The sequence below is a fragment of the Ranitomeya imitator genome, chromosome 7 (assembly GCF_032444005.1).
Source record: "Ranitomeya imitator isolate aRanImi1 chromosome 7, aRanImi1.pri, whole genome shotgun sequence".
In the NCBI taxonomy this organism is placed as follows: Eukaryota; Metazoa; Chordata; class Amphibia; order Anura; family Dendrobatidae; genus Ranitomeya; species Ranitomeya imitator.
In genome coordinates, this window is record NC_091288.1 from 5,462,313 (window position 1) to 5,479,218 (window position 16,906).

The 16,906-nt window shown below is 51.6% G+C and overlaps 1 protein-coding gene across 2 annotated transcripts in view; it reads right to left on the minus strand.

Annotated features, from left to right (window-relative positions):
- The window catches only part of KALRN (kalirin RhoGEF kinase), a 424,214-nt gene that overhangs the window by 198,802 nt on the left and 208,506 nt on the right, over positions 1–16,906 (minus strand). For both annotated transcript variants that reach the window (XM_069732606.1, XM_069732607.1), the window contains exons 26-33: positions 11,910–11,979; positions 10,894–10,983; positions 10,722–10,814; positions 10,130–10,241; positions 9,845–10,035; positions 2,729–2,830; positions 1,894–2,036; positions 1,278–1,380 (exon numbers count right to left, since the gene is read on the minus strand). In XM_069732606.1, coding sequence (XP_069588707.1) covers positions 1,278–1,380; positions 1,894–2,036; positions 2,729–2,830; positions 9,845–10,035; positions 10,130–10,241; positions 10,722–10,814; positions 10,894–10,983; positions 11,910–11,979 — 904 coding nt within the window. The remainder of the gene's footprint in view (positions 1–1,277; positions 1,381–1,893; positions 2,037–2,728; positions 2,831–9,844; positions 10,036–10,129; positions 10,242–10,721; positions 10,815–10,893; positions 10,984–11,909; positions 11,980–16,906) is intronic.

Sequence of the window (16,906 nt, forward strand, 5' to 3'; positions counted from 1 at the left end):
GACGCTCTCTGCTCTCAGAATAATTACATCAGATTCGAGGGCATCCATGAAGGAGGATCTGACAGAGGCAATACTTTTCTGAGGACAAATTTATAGATTTCTTCTTATTAACTGCATAACAGTGTTTATTGCATATTTACTTACAAGAGGTTAGAAAAGTATATAAAAGTTATTTGCTATATTCTAATTGTATTCTAATAAATATAGTTTTTGCTCTAAGTGGTCTGATTACTAATATGATGGTGAGAAACTGAATAAGCACGATGTTAATATTTGACAACAGTAAATTTATTGTTACGAATTGGCCATTTATGGAGGAGTCAGAGTCAGAACCTGATAAAATCCAGGAGTCCCAACTGTGGCTTACCGACTCCACAGCCCTGCATTTGACACCTCCTAGCTCTTGGAAGACAGATGTTAATTACGACCTGATAGTATCTCTGTGAGAACTTTTACACAAAGGATCTCAAGAGAACATAATATATTCATTGGGGGGAGCGACCGTGGACCAATAAAAAAACAAGCAATTATATTAACCTGAGAGGCTGGTCTAGAAACCTGTCCTCCAGATCAAACCTATAAATTAGGGCTGTATACAGAGAATGGTGTTCACATGTGAGGACAGCCTGAGACGCTGATGTGTTCCACCAACTCCATTCACCCCCCTCAGGGAGCAGAAAACAAACTACCAGTTAGATGATTTCTGTAAGTTTATCCTGTTTATTTTTATACTGTTTTGCATAAGTTTTATGTCTTTATTATCATATTCTTATACCTTTTCTTACTGTAAGCACTGAACCTTTTTGTATTAAAGTATAAAACGTTAACGAGTAGAACCTTGAATGTCCTAAAAGAATTCATAGCCTAAGGTGTGTGAGCCTTATGACTTGTAGACATTATTAGTATTAATATTTCCGAGACTCATCATGACATGTCATAACAATGACATAACAAAGGGATTGCCCACACCTGTCCATGAAATAGCCTTGGAGTCAATTGTCCAATTACTTTTGGTCCATTTAAAAACAGGGTGGCACATGTTAAGGAGCTGAAACTCCTAAACCCTTCATCCAATTTTAATGTGGAAACCCTCAAATGAAAGCTGAAAGTCTGAACTTCAACTGCATCTGAATTGTTTTGTTTAAAATTCATTGTGGTAATGTCTATAACCAAAATCAGAAAAATGTTGTCTCTGTCCAAATAAATATGGACCTAACTATCTATTATCTATCTATCCATATATACATACACACATATTTAACCACAAGGGGTCTTACTTTGTCGCTGTCCACGGTGTTCTGTGACGTCCGAGAGGCGATGGAGATGGTGTCCGGCTGACTGCTGCCGTCCCCCTGACTGTCCAGATCCTCAAGTCCATCCCTATAAGGAACATGCATAAATATTAACTGTTCAATAAGACATGCAGCCACCCCCAAAGACCCTGCACATCTAGACACTGCACCCTCCAGACCCTGCCTCCATGGATCCTGCACATGTCTGCAGTCTCTGCGCTCCCTCCAGCCATGTGAGAGAGATGGAGGACAAGCTAATATCACCGAAGTGCAGGGAGTCCGAAGCTTCATATCCTTATAGGAAGGGAAGAGACTGACCCCGAGGGTGACACGAAGCCCCCTCAACCACGACCCACTGTAGAGGCATCTTCCAAGCTATGGCCGTCCTTATAAAGTCACTGAACCTAGTCTGCAGCTAGCACCAACCCAGTGTCCTGCCCACTCCAAATATCATGGGCCGACCAGAAGTCCCGATACATCTGGCCGGTCTGAGGACTGCCTTGCAGGAGGAACCAATCACTTCAGCTGTAGCAACATTTGCTGGGACTTTTAGTGCCACAACCTCAGGACATTCACTTCTCATATCTATGGCATCTCTCACCTCTTGCTGTTGTTCCTCTGTTTGGCTGGCGTCTTTGGGGGCTGGATCGGCTCCTTTAAGGCTCCTTTCAAGTGGATCATCCTCTCCTGGATCACCTCTCGGATATTCTTAATCCACTCCTGCTTTACTTCTAGGCTTGATGCCTACAGACACCGAAGACGTGAGGCCAAAAGAGGAGCAGCGGAATAAATGACAATAGAAAACCGCATGCACATCTGATCAGTAACTGCATCCAAATAACCGGAGCAGACTTATCCACCAGTCACCTCCAGAGCTGCACTCACTATTCTGCTGTTACATCGTGTCTTATTCTCCAGTCACCTCCAGAGCTGCAGTCACTATTCTGCTGTTACATTGTGTCTTATCCTCTAGTCACCTCCAGAGCTGCAGTCACTATTCTGCTGTTACATTGTGTCTTATCCTCCCGCCACCTCCAGAGCTGCAGTCACTATTCTGCTGTTACATTATGTCTTATCCTCCAGTCACTATTCTGCTGTTACATTATGTCTTATCCTCCAGTCACCTCCAGAGCTGCAGTCACTATTCTGCTGTTACATTGTGTCTTATCCTCCAGTCACCTCCAGAGCTGCAGTCACTATTCTGCTGTTACATCGTGTCTTATCCTCCAGTCACCTCCAGAGCTGCAGTCACTATTCTGCTGTTACATCGTGTCTTATCCTCCAGTCACCTCCAGAGCTGTAGTCACTATTCTCTTGTTACATCAGTTTTTTTTCCCTTTTTCCTCCAGTCTCAGTAACATGGCAGCTTTAGGTGCGACTGGAGGATGTAAATCAGATTTAATGCAAAGTAGAGAAAAAATCAAAGTGGCTCAAACCTTCAACACTGTTTTATTATCGGAGGACGGCGTACGACCGGACCACAAGGCGAACTTACAGGAGTCCCCTTCAACATGCTCCGTCACCCCCAGCTCTGAGGTCTGAAAGAAATACAATTTGTAATGAGAAAAGTCCCCGGTCCCCTTACAAGTGCGGACCGGATGTCTGCCATCACCACAGCGTCAGACTGCTCCAACAGCAGCCTCCATAACGGCTGACGAGAGGCTTCGGCCATAGTTACCTGGTGCTTTATGCATCTTATTCAGAGTTACAATGGCACAAGGAGACGCTCTTCGGCTTCAAACTATACCATGATCTCTGCTTGCTGTCAGTGGAAGGAAACATTCGTGTTTAGATCTTGAGCTATTTCAGCTCACGGGGTCCTCACACCTGCCTCAGCTAAACATGTAAAGATTGTTATAATATATCAGGAATCATCTGTCACTGACAGCAAGCAGAGATACAAATATATTGTAAAGCTGCAGAATGTCTCATGATACAACGCTCTGCCAATGGTGCACAATGGGGGGCACCACAGGGGCAGTTGCATCCGATGACCGAGGCCAGGGTGTGAGCGAGGACCAAGGCCAGGGCATGAGTGAGGACGAGGAACAAGGCAAGGGCATGAGTGAGCACGAGGACCAAGGCAAGGGCATGAGTGAGGACGAGGACCAAGGCAAGGGCATGAGTGAGCACGAGGACCAAGGCAAGGGCATGAGTAAGCACGAGGACCAAGGCAAGGGCATGAGTGAGCACGAGGACCAAGGCAAGGGCATGAGTGAGCACGAGGACCAAGGCAAGGGCATGAGTGAGGACGAGGACCAAGGCAAGGGCATGAGTGAGCACGAGGACCAAGGCCAGGGCATGAGTGAGGACGAGGACCAAGGCAAGGGCATGAGTGAGGACGAGGACCAAGGCAAGGGCATGAGTGAGGACGAGGACCAAGGCAAGGGCATGAGTGAGCACGAGGACCAAGGCAAGGGCATGAGTGAGCACGAGGACCAAGGCAAGGGCATGAGTGAGGACGAGGACCAAGGCAAGGGCATGAGTGAGGACGAGGACCAAGGCCAGGGCGTGAGCACGAGGACCAAGGCCAGGGCGTGAGCACGAGGACCAAGGCTCAGGCGTGAGCGAGGACCAAGGCCCGGGGTGGAGCAAGGACCAAGATAAATGGGGGTGAGGACCAAGACACGGGTGGGGGTAGGGAGAAAACAAAGGCGAGAGCAAGGACCAAGGCAAGGGAGGAAGCAAGGACCAAGACAAGGGCGGGGGAAGGGGGGGGGGAGGACCAAGGCAAGGGCGAGGACCAAGACAAAGGCGGGGGGCAGGGAGCGATTACCAAGGTAAGGGAGGGAGCATGGACCAAGGCAAGGGAGGGAGCATGGACCAAGGCAAGGGAAGGAGCATGGACAAAGGCAAGGGCGGGGGGCGAGGACCAAGGCAAAGGTGGGGTAGCGAGGACCAAGACAAGAGTGGGTGGGGCGAGGACAAAGGCAAGCGTGAGGGGTGAGAACCAATGTGGGATGTGAGGACTAGGGCAATAAAATAGTTGCACAAATAATAAAACAATTCCTGCATTGCTCCAGCTACTTGCTCTACACACTGTCCCCATTGTGAATAGTTAAAGGGAACCTGTCACCCCCAAAATCGAAGGTGAGCTAAGCCCACCGGCATCAGGGGCTTATCTCCAGCATTGTGTAATGCATTTGGTAACGCTGTAGATAAGCCTCCGATGTATCCTGAAAGATAAGAAAGACAGGTTATATTATACTCACCCAGGGGCGGTCCGGTCCGATGGGCGTCGCGGGCCGGGGCCTCCCATCTTCATAGGATGACCTCCTTCTTGTCTTCAGGCTACAGCTCCGGCGTACTTTGTCTGCCCTGTTGAGGGAAGAGCAAAGTACAGCAGTGAGCAGGTGCCGGGAAAGGTCAGAGAGGCCGTGCGCCTGCGCACTGCAGTACTTTCTCAACAGGGCAGACAAAGTACGCCTGCGCCGGAGCCGTAGCGTGAAGACAAGAAGAGGACGCCATCGTAAGAAGATGGGAGGCCCCGGACCGTGACACCCATCGGACCAGTACAGAACCGGGATCGCCCCTGGGTGAGTATTATATAACCTCTTTTTCTCCTCTTTCAGGATACATCGGGGGCTTATCTACAGCATTACAGAATGCATTACAGAATGCTGGACACAAGCCCCTGACGCCGGTGGGCTTAGCTCACCTTCGATTTTGGGGGTGACAGGTCACCTTTAATAATTCACCTACTCTATAAGCCAAAACTCCGCCCCCCAATGGTAAATATCCAACACTCCGCCCCCCAATGGTAAATATCCAACACTCCGCCCGCCAATGTTAAATATCCAACACTCCGCCCCGCATGGTAAATAACCAACACTGCTCCCCCCATGATAAAAAGACAACAACCCGCCCCGATGGTAAATGGCTAACACTCTCCAGCCTTGTCTGTCTATGAAGTGCACATAATACATCACCCAACTTTCCACACAGACTTTCCTCTGCTCCTAGCATTCTCATGGTATGCCTTTCAGCTAACCCCTGCATTACCCCAGTGTTATTTATGACCTTGTTTACTTTGGCTTGATTGTCTGCATCTGGTCCACCCTTAATTCTCTGAGCAAGATGAGCAGAGACCACTCCGCTCTGCTTCACACCTGAATGCACTTAGTTGTACATATATTGCATAGCACAAGTCTGCAATGACTTTAGTCTGCAGTGATTCCTATAAGTGTGTCCTAGAAGTGTGAAGATTAATGTAGAATTAAAACCAGAAATGAACCAGAAGGGAACTGAAGGTAACTGGCCACAGTCACTGTAAACAATGTTTCTGTTTGTTTTCACTTTCACCCCTATAATCCTTCACTTTCTGCAAACTCCCCTAATCCCTACTCCTAGTAAAGAACTGTTCATCTCCTCTTCAATCCTCCCCATCCATCTCACCTCCTCCTCTGAACTGTTCCTCAACATACAATCTTCTGTCTCCAAGCAGACAGCCTCCTCATGCCCTCTCCTGCTCCCACCTGCTAACACTTTCTCGGCTCCTTCTCACTGCTGGTGATATCTCTCCAAATCCTGGTCCTCCACCACATTCCCACAGTCATTTCTACCTCCCATTCACACTCTATCACAACCTTCTGTAACCTCTCTAACCTTATACCCATTCGCCCAGCCCCCGCCTCCCCAGTCCCACTAACAGGAGCTCTGTGGAACGCTCGCTCTGTCTGCAACAAGCTTTCCTACATCCACGATCTTTTTATTACTCACAAACTTTCCTTCCTCGCCATCACCGAAACCTGGCTCACCCCTTCTGACACAGCCTCTCCTGCAGCACTTTCGTATGGTGGCTTCCATCTTTCTCACACACCCCGCCCCAACAGCAAGCATGGCGGAGGAGTTGGTTTTCTCCTGTCAGATAACTGCTCCTTCACTCACATCCCACTGCCACCCTCTGTTACCCTCTCTTCCTTTGAGGAGCACTCTGTGCGCATCTACTCCCCCTCCAACTGGCTGTCATCTACCGCCCCCCTCAGGGCCAGCCACCACCTTCTTTGACCACTTCCCCACCTGGCTACTTCATTTCCTTTCTGCGGACATTCCCTCTATCATCATGGGCGACTTCAACATCCCCAATGACACTTCCCTCTCAGCTGCCACTAAACTTCTCTCACTTCCTCCTTCAGCCTCACTCAATGGTATTCTGCAGACACTCACAAAGATGGTCACACACTGGACCTTATCTTCACCCGTCTCTGCTCCCTATCTAACCTCTCTAACTTGCCACTCCCTCTTTAGGACCACAATGTACTCACATTCTCTTCCCTCTCCACTCCTTTTATACAATACCCACCCCACAAACTTGCACACCGTCGCAGAAATCTTAAACACCTCGATCTACACTGTCTCTGAATCCTTCCTCCCTCTCACAGACATAAGTTCCCTATACAATGTGGATGACGCTGCCGCTCTATATAACACCACAATAGCTGCAGCTTTGGAATCTGCTGCCTCACTTACACATGCCAAAGCTCGCAAAATCAACAGACAGCCCTGGCACACCAGCCTGACCAAAGAACTGAGGCGAGCTTCCAGGGCTGCAGAGCGGAGATGGAAAAGATCAAACTCCGACGAGCACTTCATCGCATTCAAACAGTCCCTCACTACTTTCAAGACCACACTCACCACAGCTAAACAAACCTACTTCTCGTCTCTCATATCCTCCCTGTCTCACAACCCTAAACAGTTATTCAACACCTTCAATTCTCTCCTCCGTCCCCCAGCACCTCCTCCCTCCCCACGTATCTCAGCTGAAGACTTTGCCTCATTTTTCAAGCAGAAGATTTAGAACAGCAGAGATAGTTTTAGTCGACCACCCCCAGAGCCCTTCCTCCCAACTACCAGCCCTCTACCTCCAAAACCAACTTCTCCACCATTACAGAGGATCGACTCTCCACTCTACTCTCAAGATCACATCTCACCACCTGTGCACTTGACCCGCTCCCATCCCACCTCATCCCAAACCTCACCACAGTCTTCATCCCAAGCCTAACCCATCTCTTCAACCTATCACTAACAACTGGTGTTTTCCCCTCAAGCACACCTATCCTCAAAAAAGCGCTCTCTTGACCCATCCTCTGTATCTAGCTATCGTCCTATATCACTTCTTCCCTATGCCTCAAAACTACTGGAACACCACGTCCATCTTGAACTGTCCTCTCATCTCTCCTTGCTCCCGCTTCAACCGCTTACAATCAGGCTTCCGATCACACCACTCCACTGAAACTGCCCTAACTAAGGTCACCAATGACCTATTAACCGCCAAGAGCAAGCAACACTACTCTGTCCTCCTCCTCCTGGACATGTCCTCTGCCTTCTACACTACTCTGTCCTCCTCCTCCTGGACCTGTCGGCTGCCTTTGACACAGTGGACCATTCCCTATTATTACAGACCCTCTCATCTCTTGGCATCACAGACTTGGCCCTATCCTGGATCTCATCATACCTAACAGACCGGACATTCAGCGTCCCCCACTCACCACCTCCTCACCTCGCCCCCTATCTGTCGGAGTCCCACAAGGTTCAGTCCTAGGGCCCCTGCTCTTCTCCATTTACACCTTTGGCCTGGGACAGCTCATAGAATCTCATGGCTTTCAGTATCACCTCTATGCTGATGACACACAGATCTACATCTCTGGACCAGATATCACCACCCTACAAACCAGGATCCCTCTATGTCTGTCCGCTATTTCATCCTTCTTCTTCGCTAGATTTCTGAAACTTAACATGGACAAAACAGAATTCATTGTCTTTCCCCCATCTCACGCGACCCCCCCAACGAACCTATCCATTACAGTAAATGGCTGCCCACTCTCCCCAGTCCCACAAGCTCGCTGCCTTGGGGTAATCCTTGACGCTGATCTCTCCTTCATACTGCATATCCAAGCCCTTTCCACTTCCTGCCAACTTCAACTCAAAATTATTTCACTCACGGATCCGTACATTCCTAAACCAAGAATCTGCAAAAACCCTAGTCCATGCCCTCATCATCTCCCGCCTTGGCTACTGCAACTTCCTGTTCTGTGGCCTCCCCTCTAACACTCTCGCACCCCTCCAATCTATTCTAAACTCTGCTGCCCGACTAATCCCCCTGTCCCCCCGCTATTCCCCGGCTTCTCCCCTCTGTCAATCCCTTTACTGGCTCCCCATTACCCAGAGACTCCAGTACAAAACCCTAACCATGACGTACAAAGCCATCCACAACCTGTCCCCTCCGTACATCGGTGACCTCATCTCCCGGTACTTTCCTGCACGCAACCTCCGATCCTCACAAGATCTCCTTCTCTACTCCCCTCTTATCTCCTCTTCCCACAATCGCATACAAGATTTCTCCCGTGCTTCCCCCCTACTCTGGAACCCTCTACCACAACACATCAGATTCTCACCTACCATCGAAACCTTCAAAAAGAACCTGAAGACCCACCTCTTCCGACAAGCCTACAACCTGCAGTAACCACCGATTGACCAAACCGCTGCACGGCCAGCTCTACCCTCACCTACTGTATCCTCACCCATCCCTTGTAGACTGTGAGCCCTCGCGGGCAGGGTCCTCTCTCCTCCTGTATCCTCACCCATCCCTTGTAGATTGTGAGCCCTCGCGGGCAGGGTCCTCTCTCCTCCTGTACCAGTTGTGACCGATTATTGTACTTGTTTTTATTATGTATACCCCTGCTCATATGTAAAGCGCCATGGAATAAATGGCACTATATTGATAAATAATAATAAAACCCGCCCTCATGATAAATAGCCAATACACTCCCCCCATGGTAAATATCCAACACATAGCCAATATAGCGAACGTTCCTCTGCTGCCCTATAGGATTAATGCCCAGCGCCCAATAGTAAAAGGGGCAATACTGTGGTCTATGGCTATTCTCCTGCCTCATGGTGGGATGTGTTTAATCCGTCGCCCCACTGCACATAGTTACTGCCCAGTCCTCAGGAAACATGGCTAATGCTCAGCTCCCGAGGGACATGGACGGTTAATGCCCCCGTGGGACATGGACGGTTAATGCCCCCGTGGGACATGGACGGTTAATGCCCCCGTGGGACATGGACGGTTAATGCCCCCGTGGGACATGGGACAGTTAATGCTCCCATGGTAGATGGATGGTAAAGGCCCCCGTGGTACACGGACGGTAAAGGCCACCGTAGTACACGGACGGTAAAGGCCACCGTGGTACACGGACGGTAAAGGCCACCGTGGTACACGGACGGTAAAGGCCACCGTGGTACACGGACAGTTAATGCCTTAGTGGTACATGGATGGTGAACTCCCCCGTGGTATATGTACAGTTCATGTCTCCGTGGTACATGGACGATGAATGCCCCCGTGGTACATGGACGATGAATGCCCCCGTGGTACATGGACGGTGAATGCCCCCGTGGTACATGGACGGTGAATGCCCCCGTGGTACATGGACGGTTGAATGCCCCCGTGGTACATGGACGGTTGAATGCCCCCGTGGTACATGGACAGTGAACATCCTGATGCCGTGGTGCTTCTATAGCCCCTGTCCCCGGGCAGACATGGCGGTCCTCACCAGCAACTTGTTCTTGTACACATACTTCGTGTGCCCCGTGGAGTCTTTGATCTCTTTGCTGAACACCAGAGAGATCTCGAACAGGAAGAGGTGGCGGTCGCGCCCCTTTCTAATCAGAGATTTGGGGTCCCAAACTTGGAAGGAATCCTGGAGAATGAGTTCGCCCTGAACATCCAGGTTCTCATCAAACCCTAGAGATAAAAAAAAATATTGTTAGTGATGGGGGTTTTGCGATCAGGCTGTGGCCATGCTGAGACTTCTAGTGCCCCCGGCAGTGCAGTTCACCTTCCAGCATGCTGACATGCATGGCGTCATTGGCTCTCTTCGGCACGCTGAGCATCACCTCCAGACCGTCCTTGATCTCGCCTTTACCCTCCTCGCAGCAGGTCAGCAGCTCCTGATGGAGAGACACCAAGACGTAGAGAGAATCTCGTACCCCAGGACGCCCCGTGGAGTCTACACCGAGTGCACAGTAAATATTTATCACAGCCATCCAGGACGGAGCAGCCCGTTCTATGTGAGGCCAGACTCCGCCATCCTGTACCCATAGATGCGCCAACGCGGAGTAACCTGGCTTTACTAATGTCAGATACTCCAGCCACATCCAGAGCTGCAATCACAATTCTGCTGCGTGGTGACAGGCACAGAGCTAACTGCTGCACTCCCATCATGCACTGTATCTGCAGCGCTGCATTATGGGAGAGTCAGATTATTTGCAGCGCCTTCTATAACACTGCAATACATAATGTGTACAGAATCAGCAGGAATAGTATGCGAGGCTGCAATCGTGAACGTCGGATTCTGAGTGCAGCTGTGGATGTAAGTGCAGGCCAGGAACGGTACGAGGCGGGTGTCACGAGTCGGGCAGCATGCGAACCTTGAGCAGCAGCTGATACTTTGTGATCCTCTGCACGGGTTTGATGAGATACGAGGAGATGGAGTTGGCCAGTCCGTGTCTTTGCTGGATCTCCTGTAATGTAGAGGTAAGATGATCAGCGGATGACGGGGCCGGCAGATGTGTACCCAGAAACCAAGGCGGCCATACTTACATCAAAGAAGGTGGCGGCGTGCTCCAGGATCAGCTGGCTGGAGTCCGGCTTGTTCTTACAGTAAGTCACGTACATCTGAAACTTGTCAGCCTGAGAGAGGAAGAGCCAAAGAAGAACCATCACATCTGACCTTACGCGGGTCCTCCATGCTGCCCACACCGAACCTACACTGGTCACATTTACTGCCCTCGCCGACCCTACACGGGTCCTCTGTGCTGCCCTCGCCAACCCTATGCGGGTCCTGTATACTGCCCTCGCCGACCCTACGCAGGACCTCCGTGCTGCCCTCGCCGACCATACACTGGTCACATGTACTGCCCTCACGAACCCTACGCGGGTCCTGCATATTGCCCTCGCCGACCCTACGCTGGTTCTGTGTACTGCCCTTACCGACCCTACGGGGGCCTCCGTGCTGCCTTCGCCAACCCTACAGGGGTCCTCCGTGCTGCCCTTGCTCACACTACGCGGGTCCTGTGTACTGCCCTTGCTCACGCTACGTGGGTCCACTGAGCTGCCCTCGTCTACCCTACGCGGGACCTGTGTACTGCCCTTGCTGACGCTACGTGGGTCCTCTGTGCTGCCCTTGTCGACCCTACCCTGGTCCTGTGTACTGCCCTTACCGACCCTACGGGGGCCTCCATGCTGCCCTTGCCGACCCAACGCGGGTGCTGTATACTGCCCTCGACGACCCTACGCGAGTCCTGTGTACTGCCCTTGCTGACGCTACGTGGGTCCACTGTGCTGCCTTCGCTCACGCTACGTGGGTCCACTGAGCTGCCCTCGTCTACCCTACCCTGGTCCTGTGTACTGCCCTTACCGACCCTACCCTGGTCCTGTGTACTGCCCTTGCCGACCCAACGCGGGTCCTGTGTACTGCCATCACTGATCCTCCAAACCTTACATCGCATTATCATTACTGACCCCATACAGATCCTAGGTACAATCATCATAAATCCTTTATACCAACACGGACCCTTCCGATCTGAGCCCTCAATGATTAGAGACATTTTAATCACCCATGTGACGAAGCAATGACCGACGTCCTCTGGAAGTTGTTCATATTTCTCCAATTCCTTTAAAAAGATGCTGAGGAAAAACAAAGGATTGTGGGTGAGAATGTTACCGTCCCAGAGCAAAGAAATAAAATCAATTAACAAAACACAAAGTGACTAAAGAAGGGACAAATGTAAAATTCAGTATCTGGTGACCGCTCATCTCCTCCATCATCAGTATCTAGTGACCGCCCGTATCCTCCATCATCAGTATCTGGTGACCGCCCGTCTCCTCCATCATTAGTATCTGGTGACCGCCCGTCCCCTCCATCATCAGTATCCGGTAGCCATCTGTGTCTCCCCCATCATCAGTATCTGGTGACCGCCCGTCTCCATCATCAGTATCTGGTGACCGCCCGTCTCCATCATCAGTATCTGGTGACCGCCCGTCACCTCCATCATCAGTATCTGGTGACCGCCCGTCTCCTCCATCATCAGTATCTGGTGACCGCCCATCACCTCCATCATCAGTATCTGGTGACCGCCCGTCTCCTCCATCATCAGTATCTGGTGACCGCCCGTCTCCTCCATCATCAGTATCTGGTGACCGCCCGTCTCCTCCATCATCAGTATCTGGTGACCGCCCGTCTCCTCCATCATCAGTATCTGGTGACCGCCCGTCTCCTCCATCATCAGTATCTGGTGACCGCCCGTCTCCTCCATCATCAGTATCTGGTGACCGCCCGTCTCCTCCATCATCAGTATCTGGTGACCGCCCGTCTCCTCCATCATCAGTATCTGGTGACCGCCCGTCTCCTCCATCATCAGTATCTGGTGACCGCCCGTCTCCTCCATCATCAGTATCTGGTGACCGCCCGTATCCTCCATCATCAGTATCTGGTGACCGCCCGTCTCCTCCATCATCAGTATCTGGTCACCGCCCGTCTCCTCCATCATCAGTATCTGGTGACCGCCCGTCTCCTCCATCATCAGTATCTGGTGACCGCCCGTCTCCTCCATCATCAGTATCTGGTGACCGCCCGTCTCCTCCATCATCAGTATCTGGTGACCGCCCGTCTCCTCCATCATCAGTATCTGGTGACCGCCCGTCTCCTCCATCATCAGTATCTGGTGACCGCCCGTCTCCTCCATCATCAGTATCTGATGACCGCCCATCACCTCCATCATCAGTATCTGGTGACCGCCCGTCCCCTCCATCATCAGTATCTGGTGACCGCACGTCACCTCCATCATCAGTATCTGGTGACCGCCCGTCTCCTCCATCATCAGTATCTGGTGACCGCCCGTCTCCTCCATCATCAGTATCTGGTGACCGCCCGTCTCCTCCATCATCAGTATCTGGTGACCGCCCGTCTCCTCCATCATCAGTATCTGGTGACCGCCCGTCTCCTCCATCATCAGTATCTGATGACCGCCCATCACCTCCATCATCAGTATCTGGTGACCGCCCGTCCCCTCCATCATCAGTATCTGGTGACCGCACGTCACCTCCATCATCAGTATCTAGTGATCGCCCGTCTCCTCCATCATCAGTATCTGGTGACCGCCCGTCTCCTCCATCATCAGTATCTGGTGACCGCCCGTCTCCTCCATCATCAGTATCTGGTGACCGCACGTCACCTCCATCATCAGTATCTGGTGACCGCACGTCACCTCCATCATCAGTATCTAGTGATCGCCCGTCTCCTCCATCATCAGTATCTGGTGATCACCCGTCTCCTCCATCATCAGTATCTGGTGACCTCCCGTCTCCTCCATCATCAGTATCTGGTGACCGCCCATCTCCTCCATCATCAGTATCTGGTGACCGCCCGTCTCCTCCATCATCAGTATCTGGTGACCTCCCGTCCCCTCCATCATCAGTATCTGGTGACCGCCCGTCTCCTCCATCATCAGTATCTGGTGACCGCCCGTATCCTCCATCATCAGTATCTGGTGACCGCTCGTCTCCTCCATCATCAGTATCTGGTGACCGCCCGTCTCCTCCATCATCAGTATCTGGTGACCGCCCGTCTCCTCCATCATCAGTATCTGGTGACCTCCCGTCTCCTCCATCATCAGTATCTGATGACCGCCCGTCTCCTCCATCATCAGTATCTGATGACCGCCCGTCTCCTCCATCATCAGTATCTGGTGACCGCCCGTCTCCTCCATCATCAGTATCTGATGACCGCCCGTCTCCTCCATCATCAGTATCTGGTGACCGCCCGTCTCCTCCATCATCAGTATCTGGTGACCTCCCGTCTCCTCCATCATCAGTATCTGATGACCGCCCGTCTCCTCCATCATCAGTATCTGGTGACCGCCCGTCACCTCCATCATCAGTATCTGGTGACCGCCCGTCTCCTCCATCATCAGTATCTGGTGACCGCCCGTCTCCTCCATCATCAGTATCTGGTGACCTCCCTTCTCCTCCATCATCAGTATCTGGTGACCGCCCGTCTCCTCCATCATCAGTATCTGGTGATCGCCCGTGTCCTCCATCATCAGTATCTGGTGACCGCCCGTCTCCTCCATCATCAGTATCTGGTGACCGCCCGTCTTCTCCATCATCAGTATCTGGTGACCGCCCGTCACCTCCATCATCAGTATCTGATGACCGCCCGTCTCCTCCATCATCAGTATCTGGTGACTGCGCGTCTTCTCCATCATCAGTATCTGGTGAACGCACATCGCCTCCATCATCAGTATCTGGTGACCGCCCGTCTCCTCCATCATCAGTATCTGGTGACCGCCCATCTCCTCCATCATCAGTATCTGGTGAACGCACATCGCCTCCATCATCAGTATCTGGTGACCGCCCGTCTCCTCCATCATCAGTATCTGGTGAACGCACATCGCCTCCATCATCAGTATCTGGTGACCGTCCGTCTCCTCCATCATCAGTATCTGGTGACCGCCCATCTCCTCCATCATCAGTATCTGGTGACCGCCCGTCTCCATCATCAGTATCTGGTGACCGCCCGTCTCCATCATCAGTATCTGGTGACCGCCTGTCACCTCCATCATCAGTATCTGGTGACCGCCCGTCACCTCCATCATCAGTATCTGGTGACCGCCCGTCTCCTCCATCATCAGTATCTGGTGACCGCCCGTCTCCATCATCAGTATCTGGTGACCGCCCGTCTCCATCATCAGTATCTGGTGACCGCCCGTCACCTCCATCATTAGTATCTGGTGACCGCCTGTCCCCTCCATCATCAGTATCCGATAGCCATCTGTGTCTCCTCCATCATCAGTATCTGGTGACCGCCCGTCTCCATCATCAGTATCTGGTGACCGCCCGTCTCCATCATCAGTATCTGGTGACCGCCCGTCACCTCCATCATTAGTATCTGATGACCGCCCGTCGCCTCCATCATTAGTATCTGGTGACCGCCCGTCGCCTCTATCATCAGTATCTGGTGACCGCCCGTCCCCTCCATCATCAGTATCTGATGACCGCCCGTCTCCTCCATCATCAGTATCTGGTGACCGCCCGTCTCCTCCATCATCAGTATCTGGTGACCGCCCGTCTCCTCCATCATCAGTATCTGGTGACCGCCCGTCTCCTCCATCATCAGTATCTGGTGACCGCCCGTCTCCTCCATCATCAGTATCTGGTGACTGTGCGTCTTCTCCATCCTCAGTATCCGGTGACCATCTGTGTCTCCTCCATCATCAGTATCTGGTGACCGCCCGTCTCCTCCATCATCAGTATCTGGTGACCGCCCATCGCCTCCATCTTCTGTATCTGGTGACCGCCCGTCACCTCCATCATCAGTATCTGGTGACCGCCCGTCTCCTCCATCATCAGTATCTGGTGACCGCCCGTCTCCTCCATCATCAGTATCTGGTGACCGCCCGTCTCCTCCATCATCAGTATCTGGTGACCGCCCGTCTCCTCCATCATCAGTATCTGGTGACCGCCCGTCTCCTCCATCATCAGTATCTGGTGACCGCCCGTCTCCTCCATCATCAGTATCCGGTGACCGCCCGTCTCCTCCATCATCAGTATCTGGTACCGGCCGTCTCCTCCATCATCAGTATCTGGTGACCGCCCGTCCCCTCCATCATCAGTATCTGGTGACCGCCCATCGCCTCCATCTTCTGTATCTGGTGACTGCCCGTCTCCTCCATCATCAGTATCTGGTGACTGTGCGTCTTCTCCATCATCCATCATCCATCCATCATCAGTATCCGGTAGCCATCTGTCTCCTCCATCATCAGTATCTGGTGACCGCCCATCGCCTCCATCTTCTGTATCTGGTGGCTGCCCGTCGCCTCCATCACTTTTTCTCGGTCACTGGTCAGGGGAACAGTCCAGGATCTTGCAGGATTACAGTCACAAGTACAGGGTGGTGAATACTCCTCTCTTTGCTATTGCATTGTGCACTATGAAGATTCAGGCCGATGGCAGCAAAACCATGAAGGACACATGGAAACAAGGAGTAAAGATACATGAGACATAACCCAGATGGTGTCACCCCTCAGACTCCTCATGAGCCCCCGTTAAACTGATGATGGCTTTACACCCTGATGGCTTCTCTAAGCAGCTTTATCGGGTCGTCACCAGCAAGTGATCGAATGATCAGGTCACCTCATCCAGGATCATTGTGAATTCTCTGGCCGTCTGGTGTAGTGCAGCGGCAGTGTCAGTGCACAACTCCATACAGCGATGAGCCAAATCCACAACTGCTTTAACCCGGAATATGGCAAGGAGCGATCAACTAAGATGAAGGTCAGTCAACCTGGAAAATTGCTAGAAATGTGGGGGAAAACTACTGTTTTGGATCACGGCAAGGCTCGGAAGGGAAGGAGTGCCATTTGACTTTTGAACGTATAATTTGCTGGAATAATTAGTGGATGCCATGTCAAGTTTGGAGAGCCCCTGATGTGCCTAAACATTGGAAACCCCTCACAAGTGACACAATTTGGAAACTTGGCACCTAAGGGAATTGATCTGTGTATTGAGCACCTTGAATCCCCAGGTGTTTCTCAGAAGTTTATAACATTGAGTC